This window comes from Calonectris borealis, chromosome 5 (genome assembly GCF_964195595.1).
Source record: "Calonectris borealis chromosome 5, bCalBor7.hap1.2, whole genome shotgun sequence".
In the NCBI taxonomy this organism is placed as follows: Eukaryota; Metazoa; Chordata; class Aves; order Procellariiformes; family Procellariidae; genus Calonectris; species Calonectris borealis.
The window spans coordinates 9,214,666-9,236,692 of NC_134316.1; the positions used below are offsets into that span (position 1 = coordinate 9,214,666).

Consider the following 22,027-nt stretch of genomic DNA (forward strand, 5'->3'; position numbering starts at 1 on the left):
AATATCTAATCAGTTTTTCTCTTGCTGCAATTTGCATCTGTTGTCTTTTGTTCTGTCTGTATGTGTCTGAGAAGAATTTGGCTCCATATTCTCTATACCCCTCTCACTACGTAGTTAAGACAGCTTAGATCTCCCCTAAAGCCTTCTCTTCTCTGGACTGAACAAGCCCAGCTCTCTCGGCTGTTCCTCATGTATCACATGGTCCAGCCCTTCAGCCATCTCAGTGGCCCTCCACTGTAGTCACTCCAGAGTACTGAAGTTGTACTTAAGAACCTAGACCTGAACATGATGCAGCCTCATAGGTACTGATAACCACTTCCCTCGACTGCTGGCTGCACTTTTGCTAATCCAACTCAGTACTGTTTGGCCTTTCTTGATGCAAGAGCACGCTGCTAGACTCCTGCTCAATTTGTCCATGGAGATGTCCAACTCCTTTTGTGCAAGCTGTTCCTTAGCTGGTCAGTCCCAGCCTGTACTGTAGCAAGAGGTTTTTCTGTCTCGGGCGCGAGACTTTTCAAGAAGTTCAAAGACAGATGCAGCTCCTGTCAGCCCGGTTCTCCAGCCTGCTAAGATCCCTCTGAATGGCAGCCCCACCTTCAGATGCATTGACTGCTCTCCCAGCTTAGTGTCGTCTGCATACTTGCCTAGGGTGCCTTCTGCCTTGCTGTCTCATTGCTAATCGAGACAGCGTTGCCCCTGAGGGATCCCTGTAGTACCTATCTGCTAATTGGACTTTGTACTATTAATCACAGCCTTCAAACTTGGCAGTCCAGCCAATTTTAAGCGTACCTTCCAGGCCAGCTAGCCAAACCATGACGTCTCAACAATTGTCTTTAATTTGCCATGGCAGACCATGTCTTTAGCTTTGCTGAAGTCAAGGTAAGCAGCATCCACCGCAGTGCCAGTTTCCCCTGAGCCCATGTTGGTTAGGGTGCCATGTAAAACGGATGGGTAGGTGTCACTTTGGTCAGGGGTGCAGCTGAACCGTCTTTCCACTTGGCGGTTTAAGTGTTTGGCTAGTGCTCTGTATAGAGAATTTCTCTTTGCTCAGAGTCCAGAGCGATCCTTCTTCTGATGGGCAACACAACAACAGGTGCTCGTTGTTTGTTTTGGTTTGTTTTGGTTTGGGTTTTTTTTGGGGGGGGGGGGGGGGCTGGTGACTAAAGCCTCTTCCTGACTTGCAGAAAACCCGGATTCACTTCCATAAGGGGAGTTAAAAGCCAAGAGGGTAGTCGGGGCCGAACCCTGCCTGTTCTCCTTTTGAAGCTGTTGTTGCTGTGCAATCTGAAATGCAAGAATTGTGGGGCCAGGAGAAGAGCAAACAAGTGGAAGCTTTTGTAGGTGAATGGCGAGGCTCTGAGAGAGGATGTTTACCTAGTTCAACTTCTTTCTCTCAGGTTATTTCTATGTGTTCTTTTTTTCACTAATGTATTTATTATATGTGAATATAATGACCTAATACGTAAACAGTTCTGGCAGCAGGACTGTAACTCCAGTTTGTTCCCTCCTAGCTGAGGGTCCTGGTAATGGAGGTGCAGAATTTATAGCATTTTATGGAGAAGGTCAGTATTACAATCCCCGTCTTCTGGTTGGAGAAACTGAGGCACAGAAGGGAAGCAAAATGACTTGCTCATCAGGGCAGTAGTACAATGTAGGTATGTTTTGTGTCCCATGTGCATCTATACTTCATACAGTAGTATGCTGCCTCCCACAATGTAGGAGTCCTGTTCTGCATATTGCTCTCTTACTAGATTTTGCTAAGACCCTGGAATATACTTTTCCAAGTATATTGGCTAAAACACTTGGAATTTTTAACTAAGATTGTGAAGAGGAGCAAGTTCTGCAGGCTCACTAGCTCTCGTGTTGTACTAAGCTTATTATCAAAATCCTAGGCTGAATTTGTAAGTCTTAGCGGTGGGGGAAAAAAAAGTTATAATTTTTCTTGAAAGCTTTGCAAATATGACACAATCAGTGAGCAGCTGTAAACACGGGACCCACAATAGCATTCTGGGTTGTTGTTCAGAGCAGAGCTGTATTTTAGGAGCTTGCCATCAGTGCAGTCTAGAATGTTATTTGAAATTACACTGCTTGCTTACAATAAAATTGCTCCAAGACTGTGTGAAAGGAGTCTAAGGAGATCTTTCCCAGCGTATCACTGGCAGTTTTGATTTTCCCAGAGGCAGATATGTACATCATTACTGATTTTTTTTTTTCTCTTGTGAAGAATGCCAGCAGCTGACATAAGTTTACAGCTTCTTAAAACTGATAATGAAAGAGCAGTCTCTGTGCTGTAAGAGAGACACAAGATAAGTGCTTGCCATTGCTACAGCATTCAAAAGAAGATAGTACAGGATAAAAGTTTAAAATGACACTTCAGGAAAATATTCCTCATTTTCCATCTTGATTAAAACCATTTAATGAAGGTTGTTAACTTTTAAGAACATGAGAAATGCCATTTGCAAGTAAATTAACATCAGTGTGTTCACTAACTGATGCTGTGCAACATTGTCTTGTGATGCTTTGGGAGTTCCTACTTAAGTGAAGTAAATATTTACAGTAATGCCAACAGAATTGCAGCATCTGTGAAAAGTAGAGAATTGCAGCAGATTGCTTACTGAAGACCTGAGTTTTCAGTAGGATATCAGTATATGTATTCTGGTCCCTTCCTACCCTCCTCTCCCCTAACACTCCTTGCCCCAATAAAGGGTTTTCCTTTTGCTCCTGAAGGATCCCTTCATAAAGATGAATAACCAATAAACAAGTTTTGTCAACCGAGTTGACACTTGCTTTATCTTTTTTAACACTGAGAATTGATATGTATATTTATGAAGTGAGTTTAGAGCAAATTGGTGCAAAATAGAACTAAATATTAAACTGAATAAAGGATTTTAAAGTTATAGGTGCTACTTAGCTATGTGTTTTGGATAATAGAGGCATGAAAATTAGGACTGGCATACTGGAAAGGAGGGACTGAATCTGTGATATGCGTTGCATCTCTTTTTATTATAAGGAGCTCAGGATGTCACTTCGCTCTTAAGCCCTTTTTGTATGTTTTAGACAGGGGGACAAATTTCTATGTTGATTTGCATATCATAAACCCACGAGTTAGATCAGGATGTTGCATTTAGACAGGATGTAGCTTGGGTCTTTCAAAGGCAGGGAGATGGTCTGAAAAGTAATTGTTGACCATAAAGTTAGTTACCTACTGGGACATTATAGGTGAAATACATTTGAAAGCTTCGTTCTCTAACCCTTTGGAGAGACTTGGGAACTCCAGAGTTAAAATGTTTATTGTAAATAGTAAAATAATCAGAAGATTTCAGAGCGTTTTACCAAGGAAGGGGAAACTGTTGTCTTCATTGTAAAAACATGATAAAGAAGGATGAAATATCTTTTTGTGGGGCAGTGGCAAAAATGGAAACAGAAACCCAGTGTCCTGAGGCACAGCCTAGAATCCCTCTGGGCTATGCCTTTCAATTTCTTGGGAAGCATTTATTTCCCACTCTTTCGTGTAGATAAAATACAAAGTGTATCAAATGCCTACAACTGGATTTTCCCTGCTTAATAGAGCATCTCAAAGATTTATTCTCGTAATTGAACTCTGAAAGAAAGTTAGCTACCTTAAAGTCTCAGATATGTCATCTTTCTTCCATGCAATGTAAACTCCTCCCTCCACCTGCTGTATTATACTTGTTCAAGGACCAAATTTAGTCTTTTTCTAGGGACAACTTTTCAAGACATAAATTTGTTTTGAATTTAAAATCCAGTATATTATGTCCTTGAAGGGGAATGTGTCATGTTGAGAATTGTATCCATTTCAAAGTATGATGTATCACTTGTCTCTAGCCCTGAAAGGTATTTAAAATTGGTATTTGATATTTTTAAAGTTAGAAAACCTATAGCAGTTCTTTTCCATTTTTTTTTAGTTCTTCTTGAGCCCTATTCAGTTGGGCTTTCAGGAAGTGAAGGTATCTTCTCACCCTGCCGGTGACAGCTTAAGGTAATCTCTCCTTTGTGCATTGCTGTGAAGTAAAGTGAAGACATGGTTGCATATTGCGTCTTGTCCACAGGTTGGTAAATTCAAATGTGCTAATTCAGTTGCTTCTGTCTGTTACCGTATCCCAAGATACCTGGATAACTGTCCAAGGAGTTAATGTGAGTTTTCTACTCTCATACTGCTAAATAAACCTCCCTTGAACACTCTTACAGTGGTATTCTAAAGCACAGCCTGTGCAAGATGCATTATTCTGTATTTGGTAAAATGCTTTATTAGTAACTCATTTGGGATAAGCTGCTCTTTATGAACCATAAGGCAAGCCCAGTTTAGAAAATGTAACTCTCTTTAATAAAAACCAAATTCTGTATACTTCTGTGCTGTTATGACTTATGTAGGTTTCTGCTACGGTGAACATGTAGAAATCTTTTTTATATTTAGTGCAGGCATTTCTTAAAGTGAAAGCATGGGTTGAGGATTTTTCAATCCACTGATGCGGCACATCAGTTTAGCTCCATGTTTTCCTATTTATTTTATTGAAAATGACTAAATCAGACTACTTTGAGGAGTTCAGCTAGTGTAAAAGTGGCGTGTTGTCCTGACTTCCAAGCACTGCTGATAAACTAGTCCTAAGTGCCCAGTTTTCAGCTCCATGCTGCATTTAAGTTCTGTAACAAAGACAGGTGATTGGGGAAGTTACCGTGTGTTACTGTAATGCCTTTAATCAAACTTGCATTGATTACTACAAGACTAGTAATGAACAGTTTGGTAGCATTTGTGAAAGTGTTGCTCAGTCCGTGCTCCAGGAGAGAGCCGGCCACATCCGTGAAGCTGTTACGCCTGGCATTTTCCGACAGAGTGCTGTAGGTGTGAGTGAGGGTGGGAATGCAGAGAGCTCTCCCGCCTGCCGAGGTGAGGTTTTCTCATCAACAGGAATACCCTGTTGGGGGAAAGGTATTCTTGTACCGCCCGCTTTCTGAATACAAGGGCTCTCTTTGGTGCATGGTGGTAAGTATCCAGTTGAAGTAATGAAAGAGGTTTCTACGGCTATATGCCTACAGGCATCTGATACGGAAGGGTTTATTCTGTCATTGTGTTACATGACATATGCTGATATGATTCTCTTAAAGGCTTTTGAGAATGGGAAATTTAACACATCCGATTGTTGTACTTCCCACCAAAGGCCATTAAGGAGTCAGCAGCCTCAGAATGGCAGGGATGCAATTCATTTTTTTGAAGCTATACTTTTTCTTAAAACAAAGGCTCTAGTGTCAGAAATTTTCTGCAGAATGAGTGGTGCCGTTTTACGTATAAGATATTAGATAATGCCTATGCGTGGATAAATCAAGTTCACTGATACTGGCAGGAAAGCAGCGTCTGAGTTTCTGTGCAAACTCTGGCATATCCCAGTGCTGGGTACAGCAGCTGCCACGCTCCCATCCCAGCAGAGGTCTGTTGAGATAATTCTCCGAGGAGCACTTAATACCAGTGCATTAGATTCAGTATGGGTATGAAAGCAAAGATGTAACGCTTGGCTTCTAGCATGGAAAATGTAAAACATTCTGTATCTACAGAATTTGGTTTTGTTCTGGTTTAATTGAGCTACTTTTTTAAAAGTATAGCTGGGTGTTTATTGTGGGTAAACCAGAGCAGTGCTATGATGAACTTTCGCACAGGAACTGTGTATGTACTTGAAACAAGGAAGGTGTTATCAGTTTTATACAATTTTGGTTTACTATAAAGCAGTTATTCTGCAGGCTTTTGCTCCTTATTTGTTTAAAGGTTTCCCTTTCAGGTAAGGTAGGTCTTTGTGTTTTCGAGCAAGCTGGGGAAACTCTGCAAACAGTGTTACTTTAAAGAGAAATTTGAGGAGGTGGGATGGGTGACTGAGAGATTGTCCCAGGCTCTAGCTTTGATGAATGCTTTAAGCCAGCGTGAGCTGGTGCGGCTTCAGAAAGAAGTCAGCTTGCTTTGCCCTTGCCTGCTCAGTCCTCCCCCAGTCCATCCCCTGCCTTCTATCAGGCCAGGTGTTTGTGCAGTTACATGTGAACTGGGGAGTTAATCCAGCTGAAAACAGGCAAAAAAAAGAAAAAAGAAAAAATATTTATTTCGGACAGTTCCCTAGGCTGGTTTGCCACATTGCTGCACAAATAGCAGGCCAGGGAAAGGGGGTGGTAATGGGCCAGAATCAAGCGAGTTTGGGACAGATTATTTTCAGGGTTAGGGTTGGTGTTTGGTTGGGGTTTTTTTTTGTTGTTGTTGTTTTTTTTTGTTCTTTTTTTTTCATCTTTCCAAACTCTTCCATTTGGAGTTTTCTGAAAAGCAGAGTGTCAGACTCATGGCAGTGCTGGCTTTCCTTTGCCATGTCTGAGCAGGCGGTGATTTTTCTCTGCTTCTAGTTTCTGCCACTTCTCTGTCTCAGCCAGCTGCTTCATGTTTCCAAACGTGTGTGTTGCTGCTGTACTGAATACCCTTTTGTCATCTCAGAATAGTTCTTCCAGATCTGCACCTCTGAGTTTTGTGAAACTTTTCTTTCACTGATGGTACAAGAGTCATAACCTTTACAGATTTTGTACACAGGGAAAAGAGAGAGAACTGAACCTCCTTTGAGTTTACTTAAATCTTTACTATTGGTGTCCTCCTTCCCAGCTGCGTTTTTTTATGCCCACTTTATTATCAAATGGTCATTCTGTGCACATTTTTGGACTGTGCAGTTTCATAGCTGCTATATGTTTGAATTCTTTTCAGACACAGGATGTTTTCTGCAGTGATTTTACTATTTACTCTTGTTTCTTTTTCCCTTGCAGCTTGAGCTTTGCTCCTTTCCTGGTGCCTCTCTCCCATTCTTGTCTGCCAGCCCCACTCTTCTTTTAAGTTCTTCCTTAAACCTTGCTTCTCCTAGCAACCTCTCTTGTTTTCCTTCACCAGTGCTTGTTCAATTTACTGTTCAGGGGACGGGGTCTCTCTTTCTTGTTTGGAGACTTTTTATTGTTTGAATATAGCCAACTATTATTTATACTTGGTCACATCATCCAGGTTGAAGATTAACCTCATGCCTCTCAAAACTTTTAAATTAATATTTACATTTTCATTCTATTCCTAAATTATCTTTTCCTAAAGTAAATATACTAACTAGATTATCTTTCAGTAGCTTAGTACGGGTATTCTTTGCATATTTTATCCATCTGGTATCCTGAATAATTGTGAGTGGACTGTATGAGCATTTTGGGACAAGAAATGTATTTTTTTACTTTTTTTGGTCATGTTGCGCTGTGTTATAAATTTACGTGCGACTATGTAAATACTTTGCAATATCCCACAAAGCAGGTTATTTACGTGAAGTCGGTAACACTAGGAATACAGCCTAGCCCCAATCCTTTGAAGAATGTATTCTCTAAGGGCAGCATTTTCAAAAGTGCTGAACGCTTGCTGCATATTCGGCTAGCCCAGTGTGCTTTTGAAAATATTTAATGGATCTGGTTTTAGTTTTAGTTAGAAACAGAAAGCATTTTAGCTTCAACTGAAAAAAGGTAACGCTTCATTAGTGGACAGCACGGCTCTTATGGATGTCAAATATCTGCTGAGTGGCTTGCAGTCACGATTCCTTGGCATTAGTCCTCTTTCCATGGTATGGCTAATTTTGTAATAAGCTTGTAAAAATAAGTAAAAAAAGCTCTGAGGGTAACTTATGAAAACTAACTAACTAAAATAAATACTAGATTCTTTGTCTTCTCCATGCTGCTTATATGTGCCTGTATCTCCCAGATACAACATGCTACATAGTGGAGGAATTTTGACACAATAGCATGAAATAATCTGTTTGAAGGTTTCCTGATTATTGTAGATTGTCAGACACTAAAAAAAAGATTTATTTTTTTAATTTTTTTTTTTTTAGGGGGGGAACGACTCTATTGTAAATGATAGTTGTTATTTTAAAAGCATCTTCCACAATTTATTCCTGCATCTCTACATATGAATTTGGCAAATGGCAGTTTTGCCTCCTGCTAAATGTTAATATTGAAAACCAAGGGGATTTCGCTGCATATAAGTACTTCAGGATTGCTGGAATATATAAAATGTAGGTCTATCTGAAGGACAAATGCATGCTTGTTTTGGTATTTTGGGTTTTAGGTGTCCGGTACTATTCATTTCATCATGAACTTTTGTTTCCTCTGGTGCTGAGAATGAGATCATTACTGCTGTGATTCATGGTGCTCTCGCATTATCCACAGATTACTAGATTATAAAGGCAGAAAGGGAGTGTTCTGGCCACTCGGTCTGACCTCTTGCATCACGTTCGTCAAAGGATTCCCTTGAATTAAATCTTTTGAGATAAAGCCTTTAGACTTATCTCATTTTGATTTAAAAGTTTCTAGTGATGGACAGTCAATTGCATACCTTGGTGAAATTAGCTTGAAGAATGAACAGCAAAGGAAAAGCAGTTGAAACTGTTAATGCTTTTTTCTTTTCCTTTTTTTTTTTTTTTTAATTGGGTGCATTTATAATCTAAGTCCCCTTGTGTTTATGCCCTGTTATTTTGTATGTGTATATCTATAATATCAGTAGCTTTCTATCCCTTTGAGAACTTTTCCATGTGCTAGCAGTCTCCGCATGTAAAATTATCATTGTTTACTTTCAGCCTCAAAGAAAACATTTATCTTATGATTGTATAATTTTTGAATACATATTAAGTATTATCTGCTGTTTTCAGCTGTTGTTGTATGTTCTCCTGAACTGTTCCAACTCTGAAAAGGAGTTTGAAAACAACTGCCTGTTTTTACAACTACTTCCTGCTGATAATTGTGCTCACAATATTCACAGTAAAGGCCAACCCATTGCTACTGCATGACTCAAATTTCCCCTCTGCTTTTGCTTCGCTATAGCAGCTACACGTCTAATCAGGGAGAGAGATTGCTGGAGGCTACCTTAAATGAAATCCAGAAATGCCACATTTTTACTGTGACCTTTACTTAGAATTTCAGTGGACGCTTGAACTAAGTTCTCTAAGAAGCAAAGCAACTGTATGTTAAAGCATCTATAGTGTAGCTCTAAATTGCTTCAGAGTTGCCTGAACCCTGCAAGTGAATTTCCCAGCTTCTTAGCTCTAATTTTGTGTCATTATAAATGCATGCAGTGCTCTCTGTTTCTTCTTTCTTGGACAAAAATGTGGTTTGGGTTTTTTTTTTGTTCTTACAGTAATAAAGCCTGAGCACTTGTAATGTGTTACTAAGTTTAGGTCGTCCACCAAAGTGTTTTTAACGGATTGAGGAGGATGAAGAATACTTTGGTATACAGATTTCATGACTGTAACTGAAATGCCTCGGTTAGAAAAGTAGCTCTCTGGCTCACCTGAGATCTGAATTAGCCTCTGGCACTGATGCTCTCTTTCGGACTCCTCCTCTGTCTCCAGTGGCAGCAGACAGACTCTAGGACCACTCAGTTGCTCACCTGGTGCCTCAGTAACCTATGAGCTGCTTTTCTTTTGGTGGATTTTCTCGTTTGTTTGTTTTGGTTTGGTTTTTTTCCTAAATTGGGACGAAATCTATCAGAGATGAGTGATGATTTTAGTTTCTCTCAATGGTGAAGGTATCTCAGGGTGGGCATAGAGTAACCAGACACTTCAAGTCAGTAATGAGCTAGGCACATTTTCAGACCTAGAGTATTTCTCAAGCATAAAATTGGTGTAGTGATTTCTTCCTAGATCTGTTTGAGCTGCCAACTATTATGGTTCCTTGGCAATTTCATTGTTAAAGTCTTTCCATTTTCTCCTTTTTCACTACTTTGACCAAAAAGTTGTGTTCAATTCAGTATTGCTCTGTGTTAATATGAGCTCTATATTTTACAAGTTGTTTTTGTTAGCAATTTCCTTACTGTGTTAAAATTTAAGATTACTTTAATGTCTTGCATAATATTATCTGTAAGGGATTTTGGATTTTTTGAGAGACACACTGAGTTTTCAGCTAATTAAATATCCAGCTATGCTGTGTTTTTTTAATGCTAAAATTAACTTTACCAAATAATATTAACATAATGTATTGAATTCTGTAACAAATTTTGAGTACTAGATTCATATAATTTAAAATGCAGACTAAGGATAGAAATGCTCAAGGATAAAAATTCTTAGCGAGACAAATGTTTATGTATAAATTGATTACGTTACCTGAATTATTCTCCTTCCACATCTGATAATATTTAGGAGAAATGTGTACTATATTACTCTGGCATTCTTTAAGAAGAACATATGCTAATACTTGCGTTGCCACGATGTACCAAACCATACTGACATCGCTGTAATTTTTTTTACTACTGGATTTCTTAACACATTGCTACATACACAAATGCACATACACCCCCGCGTACATTTTTTCTTTACCCCTCTCTCTCCCGCCCCTTCGACACTCCTTTTAATGGTAAAACCGGAACCCTTTTACAACATGTAAGCCACACCTGAGTAGCTGATAGGAGATCCAGTATGTTCTCGCTACTTTGATAGCAGCGAGAAGGCTACCTTTGCACCTTAAGCTTAATGTTTTTTTTTTTTCATTTATTGTTAAGACAATAATTTGATAAGTGTACTTACTTTCAGTAAAATCTAATGGAAACTTGTAGTGGTTTTGGCTTGTTTTTAGCTATTATGAGTTCCAAGTGTGCCCATAATGAGTAGTAGACAGTGACCTAATATTTTTGCAGTGGCATAGGATATGATGGAGGGAGTAAGAACTCAGAAGGTAACAGCTGATTTTCTTGGTCAGAGAAGAGAGTAGCCAAAGTGGCTTTCTCTTCCCAGCTGTTTGACAGGTCCTCATAGAAGAGGACAGAAGAAACTTACTGCAGTTTTCTTAGTTTGCTCTTCCATCTGTCTTTTTGGAGCTGGACTCCTGAGTGGCATAGGAGACTGATGATGCTTTACATTCCTAAATAAAGTGTAAGAAGGGTATTCTATCTTGCTGCTATTACTGTTTTTTGTTATCTTTGGGTCTTTCTTGGGTTGCAGTATATGATGAGTATTGTAAGTCACGCAAGGTGTTGGCTTGTTCTTTGAGACCATCACTCCCCATAGACAACTTGTGCAATAAATGCAGCGGGTGCTGGCAGGATTTTTTGGGGAGTTGAACGGTTAGCTGGATGCTGGCTGTTAGCAGAACTGGTGCATCCAAGTACCTAGTCCGTATTTGGTTTCTTTGACATTTAAACCTGGGTTTATTTCTTCCTGGGTTTGGATTGCTAATGAAATTAAGAAACACTGTCACATTCAACAAGCATGTGTATTCCTTGACTTCTTCACAGACATGTTACTTGACCTCAGTGACCTTCTTCAGGTATTGTATCTTTTTTTATTTGAAACTTTTGTTGAATTGTTAAAGTTTAAGATTAATTGCAAGCAAAGAGCTGTCAGCATGGGCTGTTTGGAATGTTTTAATTTCTCTCTAAAAATTCTGAATTGGAAAATCACTGGGTTTGTAAATCTGAGTAATTGTTCAGTAAAATTAAATGTCAAACAAATATTTTTTCCTTTTAGTGCTGCAAATAACGTATCAAGTTAGTATGATCCTTTCATCAGGATTCAGAGTCACTGCAATGGCACAGGGTCAGATGTTACAAATTTTTAAAACAACAGTTGTTGAAGACAGAAATAACTTTTTTGGTAGGTAGTACTGCGTAAATGGATTAGTGCACTACAGAGATGTTTTATAAAATGTATTTTGAGAGAAATACATACTTGCTCTGTATGTGGAAATAGAAAGCTCTACTGACATATGCTGTCTTACCCTCATTCTCCGTGTTACAACTGTTTTACATACAATGTGAGTAGGTTAGTTGCATCTATTTTTGTCCTCCCAGCTGTCTTGGTAAATGGCATCCTGTGAAGACTATTTATTGCTTGAAGCAATCTGCTGGAATTGCAATAATCAAATGAATCTTTAATTCTTAAAATTAGTAACTTTTTTCTCTTTTCTAAACTCTTACTGAATTATTTTGATTACTTATAACCAAATACTGCATGTGTAGAATGGGAGGTTTATTTCCTTCTAAACACAGGTGATTTTTCATGGTGATTGTTTTGAAATAGAATGATCAAAGTAATATGAAGAATAATCACACAATGTGAAGAAGAAGAGGTATTGTATCTGTAAAAGAAAAAAAAGACGTACTGTCAGCAGGAACAGACAAGAAAGATTGAATGATTTATCTTTCCCCCTCTGTACATTCCAGCCAGAAAAGGTGTCGAGATGGGGCATATGAGGACCAAAAGGTTAAAGAGGGGTAACTGATGAGATGTGAGAGACAGAATAGATAGTAATAGGGAAGTAATCAACCCCGGAAAGAGGACAAATGCAAAATTTCAGCATTATGGTCTGTATTTATGTATTTAACTGTGTGAAGACTTCTGATTTGCTCTGCTTTATAGCTTCTTCAAGGTGAATCTGAGCAAACAGGAATCTTAAATGTTATTGTGAACTGCTAGCCAGAAAGTCCTGTTTAAGAACGTATAAATGAGCTTTTCAGGTCCTAGCTTGATTTCGCCCCCACCCCGAGTTTGTGTATTAAAAAAAACCAAAAACCAACAACAAACCCAAAACAAAACAAAAAAAACTTGGTGGCAAAATATTTATGGCCCAGGCAGAAAACTTCAGTACATTCTGCTTTAGATCAGCCTTTGCCTACAGACTGTGTGCCTAAAAAAGAAAAGCAATTAGTTCATTAGATTGTACTATATTACCTTCAAGTGCCTCTTTTTTTCAAGGACAGCTCTCCCATCCTGAAGTTGGGATGTGAATGTCACTAAAGAAAAAGAAAGGTTGTTAGCAGTAGTAGTAGTGGCAGTGGTATTATCTTTCCAAAATATTTAACTTACACAGACTCATCTGTACAAAATTATGACATACTGGCCCAGGTAGTTGTTTTTCTTGGTAAAATGAGAAATGTATCAATTTTATATCAGAAAAAAAAATCACATCTGAAAGTCTAAAAAATGAGCTACTGCTGACCTTCACCAGCTGTTGCTTAGGTGCTAATAGCAAATCTTGAGATTTTTCTTCAGAATTTTCTACTTGATGCAGCTCAGTTGTTGAGGGAGGTGCTAATCATCTGACTGCAGGAATTTTTTGAAGAAAGTTACCAAATGAAACATCCTTACGGAGTGTCTTCATGGGGGCTACTGACTGAATTACAGAACACCTTGAAATAGGCTTCAGTGCATTTGAGGGGCAAAAAAGGCATAACAACCTTTCATGTATTGCTTCATCTAAAAGCAAAACAAAAAGTAAGCTTTGTAACTCCAGCTACCAGCAAAAAAGATAAATGAAAGCCTGTGAAAAAGGCCATCCATTGCTTCCTTTTGGCATCTTGCAGCTGGAAACAATATTAGCTGTGCCATTCTGCATCCCACTTACGGCACCCTCCGCATCGGTGACCTTCAACCAGTGTCTTGCAAGTGCTGGGAGAGCCAATGCCCTCTGTAGCTCACAACGTAAGAAAGGTGGTAGCTAAAAGTAAGAGTAATATGAAGAAGATTTGAATCTGCTGTTAACTGCAACTCAGTATTTGTTTAATGACCTATCATATTTGTGTTCTTTCTCTCTTGTTGTTCTGTTTAGCTTTTTTTTAAAAAAAAAAAAAGGAAAAAAGAAAAAAAGAAGGGGAAATTGAAAGCGTGGCCTCTTAGGCTCTGATCTGTACTTCTTGTACAACCTCTCTTCTTGTCTTTATTGAGTTGCTTTGGGATTTGGTCCCCCATTCTCCATAAAAAAATAAAAAGCTGTCCCCTAGAGTGTGATGTGCTTTTAGAATAGTATTATGCAGCTAAAACTTGGCAATAGAGGAGACTGATTTTCACTGCTAATGGCAGTCTGTTTAAGAAGTCATACAGTTTTCCTCTTATGCTGATATGGGAGTTTGTCTTGTTCCACTAGAGAAATTTTTGGAGCTTCAAAATTGCTGTCATCTTGGAAAAAGCCAAAATGTCTGTAATTATTTTTTTTTTAATTGGAAAGGCAATTTCTTTGGTATTTTTTCTCCCATTTTATCTTCAGGTGAAATATGTCCTATGTCTTGGAAACCTCCTGTTGAAAATGTTGTCAGATTCAGTATGCCTCTGGTACATTTAGACTTTAAAGCATTATCTGAAATGAACTGAAAATGTCCAGACCACTGCTACAAATCAGGCTCCTTCCTTCTGCAGAGCAGAGCCGAGCCATGCTGCATGTTGATTGAGTTGGAAGGACGATCAGTCATCAGTCTCTGACAGGGAAAGTACTTGCTTATATTTTCAGGTACTGCATTTTACTTGCAAATGTAAGCTTTAGAGAGGTCTGTAATCAGGCCTTTTGTTTGCTTTTTTGTTAGTCCGATCTAAGTGACAGGCCTTGCTTGTTTAGGAGAGTTGTGAAGCTTGTCTAGCCTTGGCCCAACTTTTGTACAATTTAGGTTTGCTCATCTGTTTCAGAGCTTATTCCTTCCACCTGGAGAACTAGTTGGCTAAAGTTTTGATCTCAGTGTGGTGAAATGCTGCCTTTCTCACCCTGGGAAATGGCGGTTTCTTTTTTAGCCTCTTGTAATCTCCAGTGTCATGGTCTTTGCAATGTGGTCATAAAAGACTTTGGGAAGAGGTGTTGGCAGTGTTTGATCTCCAATTTCAGCCTGGTAGAATATAATTTTTAGTGTGCCTTGTGGTGTGTCCTGCTGTTAAATAAGGCTAATGCTTACTGAAAAGATGTTAGACAGAGCCAGGCTCTTTATATGAGTGTGCAGCAGGAGGATTAGCAGCAGTGGACATAATTAATTAAAATGAAATGTTTTGACTTGATATCAAGAAAAGGTTTTTCACCATGAGGACAGTCAAGTGTTGGAACAGGTTGCTCAGAGCAGTTTTGAAGTCTCTGTCCATGGAGGTTTTCAAGATCCTGAGGAACCTGGTCTGTTCTCATAGCTGACCCTGCTTTGAGCAGGAGTTTGGGCTGGAAACCTCCCGAGATCCATTCCAACCTGATCTATACTACGATTCTAGATAAGGGATGGGGATGTACAAGAAGTGAAAAATCAGTAACTGGTACCTGCTTGGTCTAGTCCTCCTTCAGTCTCTCTTCCACTTCAAAACACAACTCTCATCCCCTATTTCTCCTCTTCAGTTTGTCTAGTCAAGTAACAGTACTTTCTTGTCCAGAAGGATTTTTATTGCGATCTATTTTTGTATGCTTGTTGTTTTTATTTATTTTTTTGAAAGGCAGCATTGGCCTCCCTGATTCCTCTATGCTTGTTGCAAATTACTCTTTGACTTTCTTGCATAGGCAAATTACTCTTTGACTTTCTTGCATAGATGGTATGATAATGGTTTATTGTACAGATGTGGTGTTGGAGGAAGAATGCTAGGACTACCACAGAGGTGATTAGCAAAAATAGGCGCCCCCTTCAGAGTCCCCAGACTGAAGGCAACGCTTTAAAGCATAGCATGAGAGGAAGCTGCTTAATTTTGATTTGTGTCTCTTTTTGAACTGCATCCTGACAAGCTGGGTTTGGTACATGTTTGTAGTTTGTGTCTTGTCTTTCGAGGTTAAATGTAGTGTTCTGGGTGCAATCCAGAAAATAAGAAGTTTCAGTTTATTGTGTGGAGAAGGGTAGAATAGAATATTTTTTTAAAGACTGTACTCATTTGCTTCAGTTTTTAATACCCTTTGTTCATTTAAAGTTATTAACATGTTGACTGGATTTGCCTTTATTGCCCCTATGCAAATCGCTATGTTGATTGAGTTAATTTAAACAACCTGGTTGGGACCTTCAGGCATTACTATACTAGAAATGTTAATAATGAATCAAATAACCACAGGTGCCTCTTTCCCCAGCAACAGACACTCTCCTTAAAAACTCATTTGCTTTTCATGCTTGCTTAATTATTTAGGCAAGCAGCCATGGATGTTTCACAGTGTGAATTCTCATCGTGTTCCAACTGCCCAGTCTTTATCTTTCTAAAAGACAGAAGACCTTAATGACCGTCACTGTTTGTAATATTTTTCCAGAATGCCATGCCATGGTCTTGAAAAGCCTTTTTGGAAATTGCTCGTAGTGAAAGAGTATTGATTTATAAATTTATGGAACTTCCATTCAATGATTGCAGCTTTATTTTTGCTACTGTCCAGAAGGTAAAGTGACCTGGTAACTGTATGAATGGGAGATTCCCTGTTTCCCAAAGAGAGTTTAAAATTCTGGAAGGTGTTAGACTGATGAACAGCTGAATTCCCGTGTCACTGGGAAAGAGGTATTTGTTGTTATTTCTAAAAGTGGAAGTATTTGTGAACACATCAGGCATGATGTGAAAGCAAGAGGAAATTATGAAAGGATAAGGGTCCCTATGGAAGTGTCCCTTTTGAAATCAGCATCTGATGACTGACAGATGTGAAATGAAAAGGCTGCATCTCCAAAAAATACTGTGAAGGGCAAAGAGTATAAGAGTAGAAGGATCTTTCTGTAAAGATGTAACTGAATAATTGGAAGCCATTCCTTCTCCAGATGCCCCTTTTAACTAATACAAAGTTTTCTGTAAAAAGAGCAGAAGTTAACTATTGGTAAAGGACGACTTCTTACAGAATCTTAAGTTCTCTGTAAAAACTTAGGGGTAAAAACATTGGGGTTTTGGGGGTTTTTTTTGTTTGTTTGTTTGGGTTTTTTTTGCAGTGCCTTGGTGAGCACGTATTTTTTGTCTGAAAGATGTCTTCCTGCTGAATAATCTCGTTTTTTAAAAAAAAAACAAACTCCTCCGTGGCAGGTCCATATGTTTGTAAATTTATTCCGTTAAATGTGAACTGAATGTAAAATACTGTGGAAAAAAACTATCAGGGTATGCAGATATTTTGAAATAGCCCCTCTGACAGAGGTTGACACCACTCTCTGTATTAAGTATTGATGTTCAAACCTAGTGATTGCATCAAGTTTAGGAAATGTTAATATCTGATCAAAATACACAAAGAGAGAGCACAAGTCTTATGCAAGTCTATAAAACAATTGTTACATTTTGAAAATTTTGATTGGGGAGAGTTTGGGGAAATACTGTTTTTCAGTATGATCCTTTTAAATTAAGAAGGGGGAAAAGAGGCCGAAGTCGATGTGGTAAGCTTTAAAGCTGTACCAATTCAAGTCTAAGCCAAAGACATTCTTTTAGAAGGGCATTTTTGTTTATTCACCATTCTAAGGTCTCATATAAAATTAGGTTTTATGAATGCAAATGTCATATGGTTCTAAATTTGGAGCGTAAAGCTTTTGATGGATTGGAGTATATGAATTTTTGTAAGAAGTTCTTAATGAAGAAAGAACTAGAAATTAAAGTAGGCCTCTAAATTAATTCTCTTAATTTTCTAAGCTTAATGGAGTGCAAAAAACCATACAAATGATGAGAGTAAAGGAAGACTCTATCTATATGCCTATTATATATCTATCATATCTGTCACAGGATGTGTGTGTGTGTGTGTGTGCATGAGTAATAGCTGGAATTAGTGACAGTGGCATAAAATTTTAGTGAAAGGGCCTTCTCCCACTAAAACCAAAAGTTCTTAAATATCGTGTTTCAGCAGTTCAATGCCATGACAGATTTCTGGGTAAGCTTTATGCCATCTTTAATTTCCCATTTATGAGAAATGCCCCAGAACCTGTGAATATCTGTAACTTTTAAAGATGAGAGGTGTATTGTTTGAGAGGGCCTGAAGTCTCTTTTCCTACTGATGTGCCAGGAAAACTGGAAGCAATTAAATATTCCTGATTCTTTTTGTGACTTCACCCCGGCATTAAAAACACATGAGCTTCATGAGGAAAACAATATAGAGGACGTAAGCCACTGTATATTATGCTTTCTTTCTAGATAGGTAGTAACCAGAAACTGCGAAGAATGCACTTGTGATCAAGAGAGAGAAGTTCCCTGATGTACCATTTCTATTTGAATTTATTATTTTGTGTAAATACACTGCCTACACCTTGAAGTTGATCATAAAACACTGATGATGTGGGTGAAGTGGAAAAGCAGGTTAGATTTAAGTACTCAAATAGATCATGGATCCGGAGACTTTTAGTTAGGCTGAGGAGAGGAAGATAAAAAACAGTCAGCAAGCAATTTTATTATGCATTTGTCTTTGCTTTAGATTTTATTTGGCACCCACTTTGATTGTTAGGACTTCACTAAAAAACCCTGCTTCTTTATGCCTCTTCATATTTATTTGTTCTTTGATGATTGCATTTATGGGAAGTTTGCTTGGGAGGAGTTTCTTAGAGAGTGACATGGTTTGATGGGGACAAACATCGAGTATTTGGATGTCATGACAAAAAAAGCCAGAGGGAGAAATACTTGTCTGAATTTGAGGGTTTTTTCTTTTTCTACACTAAAATGAAAGAACTAGATGAGTTTGTGAAGCCTTTGATGGAAACATCATATGTACTTGGCTCCACTGAAGTAACTTTATTGATTAGTGCAGTGAAATCGTCCTTGCAGAACAAGATCTAAGTGATGAGGTTTAGGATTTATAGTAACTTGGTCGGCCAACTTAGAAGGCTGAAACCACAGCCAAACCCTCACTCTTTATGTTAATATTTCTTAGACAAAAGGTCAAAACAAGCCATTCCAAACTTGCAGTGAATCTAGAGCATCTAAAGCCAACTGAAAGACTGCGGATATTTTGCTGTAGTAATGTCTGTTCTATCTCTGTGGCTCATGGAAAGTCACATGCTCTCAAACTCCTATATGAATCACCAAATTCAGTAGGTGCTTATTTTTCTGTATAAAATTCTGTGATTTATTGCCTAAGAAATATACTTCTTATTCAAAGGGTATATTTTGTTCACTCACTTCCCATAGAATAGTATTTCTATGTTGTCTGGTATTTCAGGAAAAAAAGGATGGTAAATTTTAAGACTATACTTTTGTATCTTCTAGACCAGTCCAACCATTGGTCAGACAAAGCATGGAAGATATTCAATACTTTCCACTAAATATGGAATGAATTAACATCATATCATGTACACTTGATTGAGCAGTCACTTTCAGGATACATGATCATTCTGAGGATTTCTTTGAAGTTCTCATTTTTAAATTTTTTTAAATTTGAGAAAAATTCACATTAAGAACATTTTCCCATAAAGAAATATTTTCAAGTGCTGGGTGAAAATGTGTTTGTTGTTTGTTTAAATGTATATATTTATTTTTGCTAGCTTGGTAGAGGCATCTATACACTCGGGAGGAAAGCTTGCTTTTAAACTGATGTTGGTAAAGCTCTTTTGTGAAACGGAAAGAGAATATACTTAGTAACAGGATTTTTTTATTTCCATAGGCTTGTACCATAACCAACAACTCCGTTTTGTAATTGACTGCTTAATAAACACCTTCACTATCCTGGCATAGGAAAGAGAGGGGCAGTTCTGTTACATAAAAGCAATAGAGTATATACTCCTAAAAATAAAAAAAATCTATTTGTTTGCAGTGTAGGAGGATGAAGTGTTTTGCTACTAACTTTGACCTTTATATGTGCCTTGGGGGAGCAAGGTGTTCATGGAGCTTCGTGGGAACGTTTGGGGCTGATTGGGAACTGAAGTATATCCTGCCTTTCTTGCTGACCACAAAAACACATCTTAAGATAGTGAAAGAAAACTTCCTCAGACTTTTAAAATACAAATGTAGTTGCTTATGCTATAAATTGCAAATCAGATCTTGAAGAGTAACTCTTCCCCTCAGTTTACATCCTCCTGAGTGCAGCAGTGAAGGAGGGGAGGGGAGCAGGGCTCTGTCCCTGGCTCCTTAGCAGGTTTGGCGTGGTTTAGGTTTTTCTGAATTTATTTATCTTTTTTTAAAGTAGGGTGATCTGGGGCAATGTCCAAACAGTAAGAAATGACAAATAACCCCTGGGGCATGTAGCACCACTCCTTGCTTCGGTGGAAAAGTTTGGTGTGTGCTTGTGCAATGCTTTATTATCCCACTTCACATGAACATACAGAGCTGAAATTTGCACTAACTTGCGAGTATTTGCTCAGGTTTTGTTACGTTACAAGATAAATGACACTTTATATATACTGATATTATATTAAAGTCTACTTAATGCTTTAAGATGTTAGGTGACAACTGAAAAATTGCCCAAATACTACAGAGCAACATTGAGCCCCCTGAGGAGCATGATGAAGAACTACTTGTAATTTTTTCAATATAAACTTATGCTTTGATTTACAATACTAATTTGTGCAGCTTCTGACAAGCACCAACTATTATTCTGTACCTATGAATGTCGCTTGTATTAGTTCAGTTAAATTTTTTTTAAAGCAGGTTGTTAAGATTTCAAAAGTATGGGTTATTTTTCCTGCATAAATGTTCTGTTAAAAACATTTGCAGCTTAAGATTTAAATAATGATTTTTTTTTCTTTTAATAGGTGAATGTCTATGTGCTGGGAAAAACTTTTCTTCTGTTGGCCAGAGAACTCTGCATAAATGCTCCAGCCATAGGTAATTTTTTTATGAGTTGACTTTTGAGTATTTGCGTATATTTTCTGCATGGTTACTTTAAAAGAGTATATATGTATGTGTGTATATATACATAGTTTTGTCTGCTAAATACCAAAGTGGCAACTTAAAAATGAAGCTGGAATCAATCCAGGCCGAAGAGCAATGGTGACCATGAGAGCCTGTTCTCCTTTATGTAAGACTTTTTTAGGAGCTAGATGCTATTTTCTTTTACAAATAATTTTGTTGCTTTTTCTGAGAGTAGTTCGGGCTATACTAAGACAATGAGGCTGATGTATAAAAAATTTGTGTGCATCTACAAGCTTGCACAGGCCTGTCACACTTCCAATTCCAGAGAGACGCAACATCTGATAAATATTTGCCAAATTTACTATCTGTCCATCACCTGTAGCTGAGGTGTTCAGTGCTTGAAATACAAGTGGCTTGATGGAAAATGAGGAGCAACTTTTTCCAAGCATGTGAATAATTTTTAATTAGTAAGTCATTGCTGAAATTGTGACACAGTGATAGGAAGGTGGATTTTATGTGTTAAAGGATAAAAAAGCTGTTGTCTGGGCTGTAGCCTTTAAGCCAAGGGAATTCATGCCAATTCCAGTTAAAAGAGTGAGCTTATGGAGAGGTCTTGTGACCGTTACCCACCTCTGTACAGGAGTTTTCTTCCTGTATCTTTACCCACTCTCACTCCCACTCTCCTTAATCTGTACTGAGAGAATCAGATGCCTTTTGTGTTCAAGAACAACACGCACGCACGCCCCTTCAGATGTACTCAGCTGGTCACATAGCTGCCTGCCTTTGCAGCAAGAGAACCAGCAGCTCACATATTGAGCTTCGACATGACGGCATCCAGATAGTATGTGGCAGTGCACAGCTATCAGCCATCGTGGTGTGCTGGCTTCATTAGCATAGCTTGATGTCTGGTAAAAAATTCTTTGCAATAATTCAGTTGCCTTATTATTTTTCATTACTTTTTTTAAAGAGAGAACAGGCAGAATTTGTATTGCAGCTTGGTTTCAAGGTGCAAATTAATGCAGCTTTGAAAAAGGCAAACAGAAAACCCTTCTCAACAAAATGTAGAGGTACTTGTTATACATGGAAGAAAATAATGGTTTAAACTGCTGCTTGAGTATTCTTTCCAAGAATTATGAGAAAAGAGATCATTATGAGAAAAGAGATTTATAAAAAACAGTATTTCTAATTGGCTCATGTTTAATGATTGTCAGACACTTGAGAAAAATGCCTACTTTTATCACTCTGAGAAAAGTTAAGGGTACTAGCTATAAAATGACTGCTGATAGTGGATGGGACTACGTTTTTAGAAAAAATAGAGGTGGGGGAAGATCTAGCAGCTTTTGTTTATGGTGGCTTATTTCCAATTAGTAATTTTGAGTGAACTTAAAGACCATAATGCAAGTATTTCTCTAACGTCTGCTCCTGAACGCGAGGATGGGATGTATATTTAGATAGTGGCTGCCAGTATTACAGCTCTGGGCTAAATCTGTGATAAAGCCTGTTACTGCATTAAGCTTCATGTGTATGTCTTGACTCTGGGC

At 38.2% G+C, this 22,027-nt stretch overlaps 1 protein-coding gene across 15 annotated transcripts in view; it reads left to right on the forward strand.

The window, feature by feature from the left end:
* Positions 1–22,027, forward strand: part of BRF1 (BRF1 general transcription factor IIIB subunit) — a 172,866-nt gene that overhangs the window by 57,191 nt on the left and 93,648 nt on the right. For 6 of the 15 annotated variants that reach the window (XR_012673780.1, XM_075150905.1, XM_075150908.1 and 3 more), the window contains 2 exons: positions 11,282–11,313; positions 20,387–20,459. Coding sequence is in view for 6 of the 15 variants with exons in the window: in XM_075150905.1 (XP_075007006.1) it covers positions 11,282–11,313; positions 20,387–20,459 (105 nt within the window). In the remaining 9 variants the exon portion in view is untranslated. Of the gene's footprint in view, positions 1–1,184; positions 1,398–3,926; positions 4,071–11,281; positions 11,314–13,360; positions 13,476–14,128; positions 14,269–20,386; positions 20,460–22,027 lie in introns of those variants that run through there. The other 9 variants (XM_075150913.1, XM_075150919.1, XM_075150914.1 and 6 more) reach the window with 8 other exon arrangements.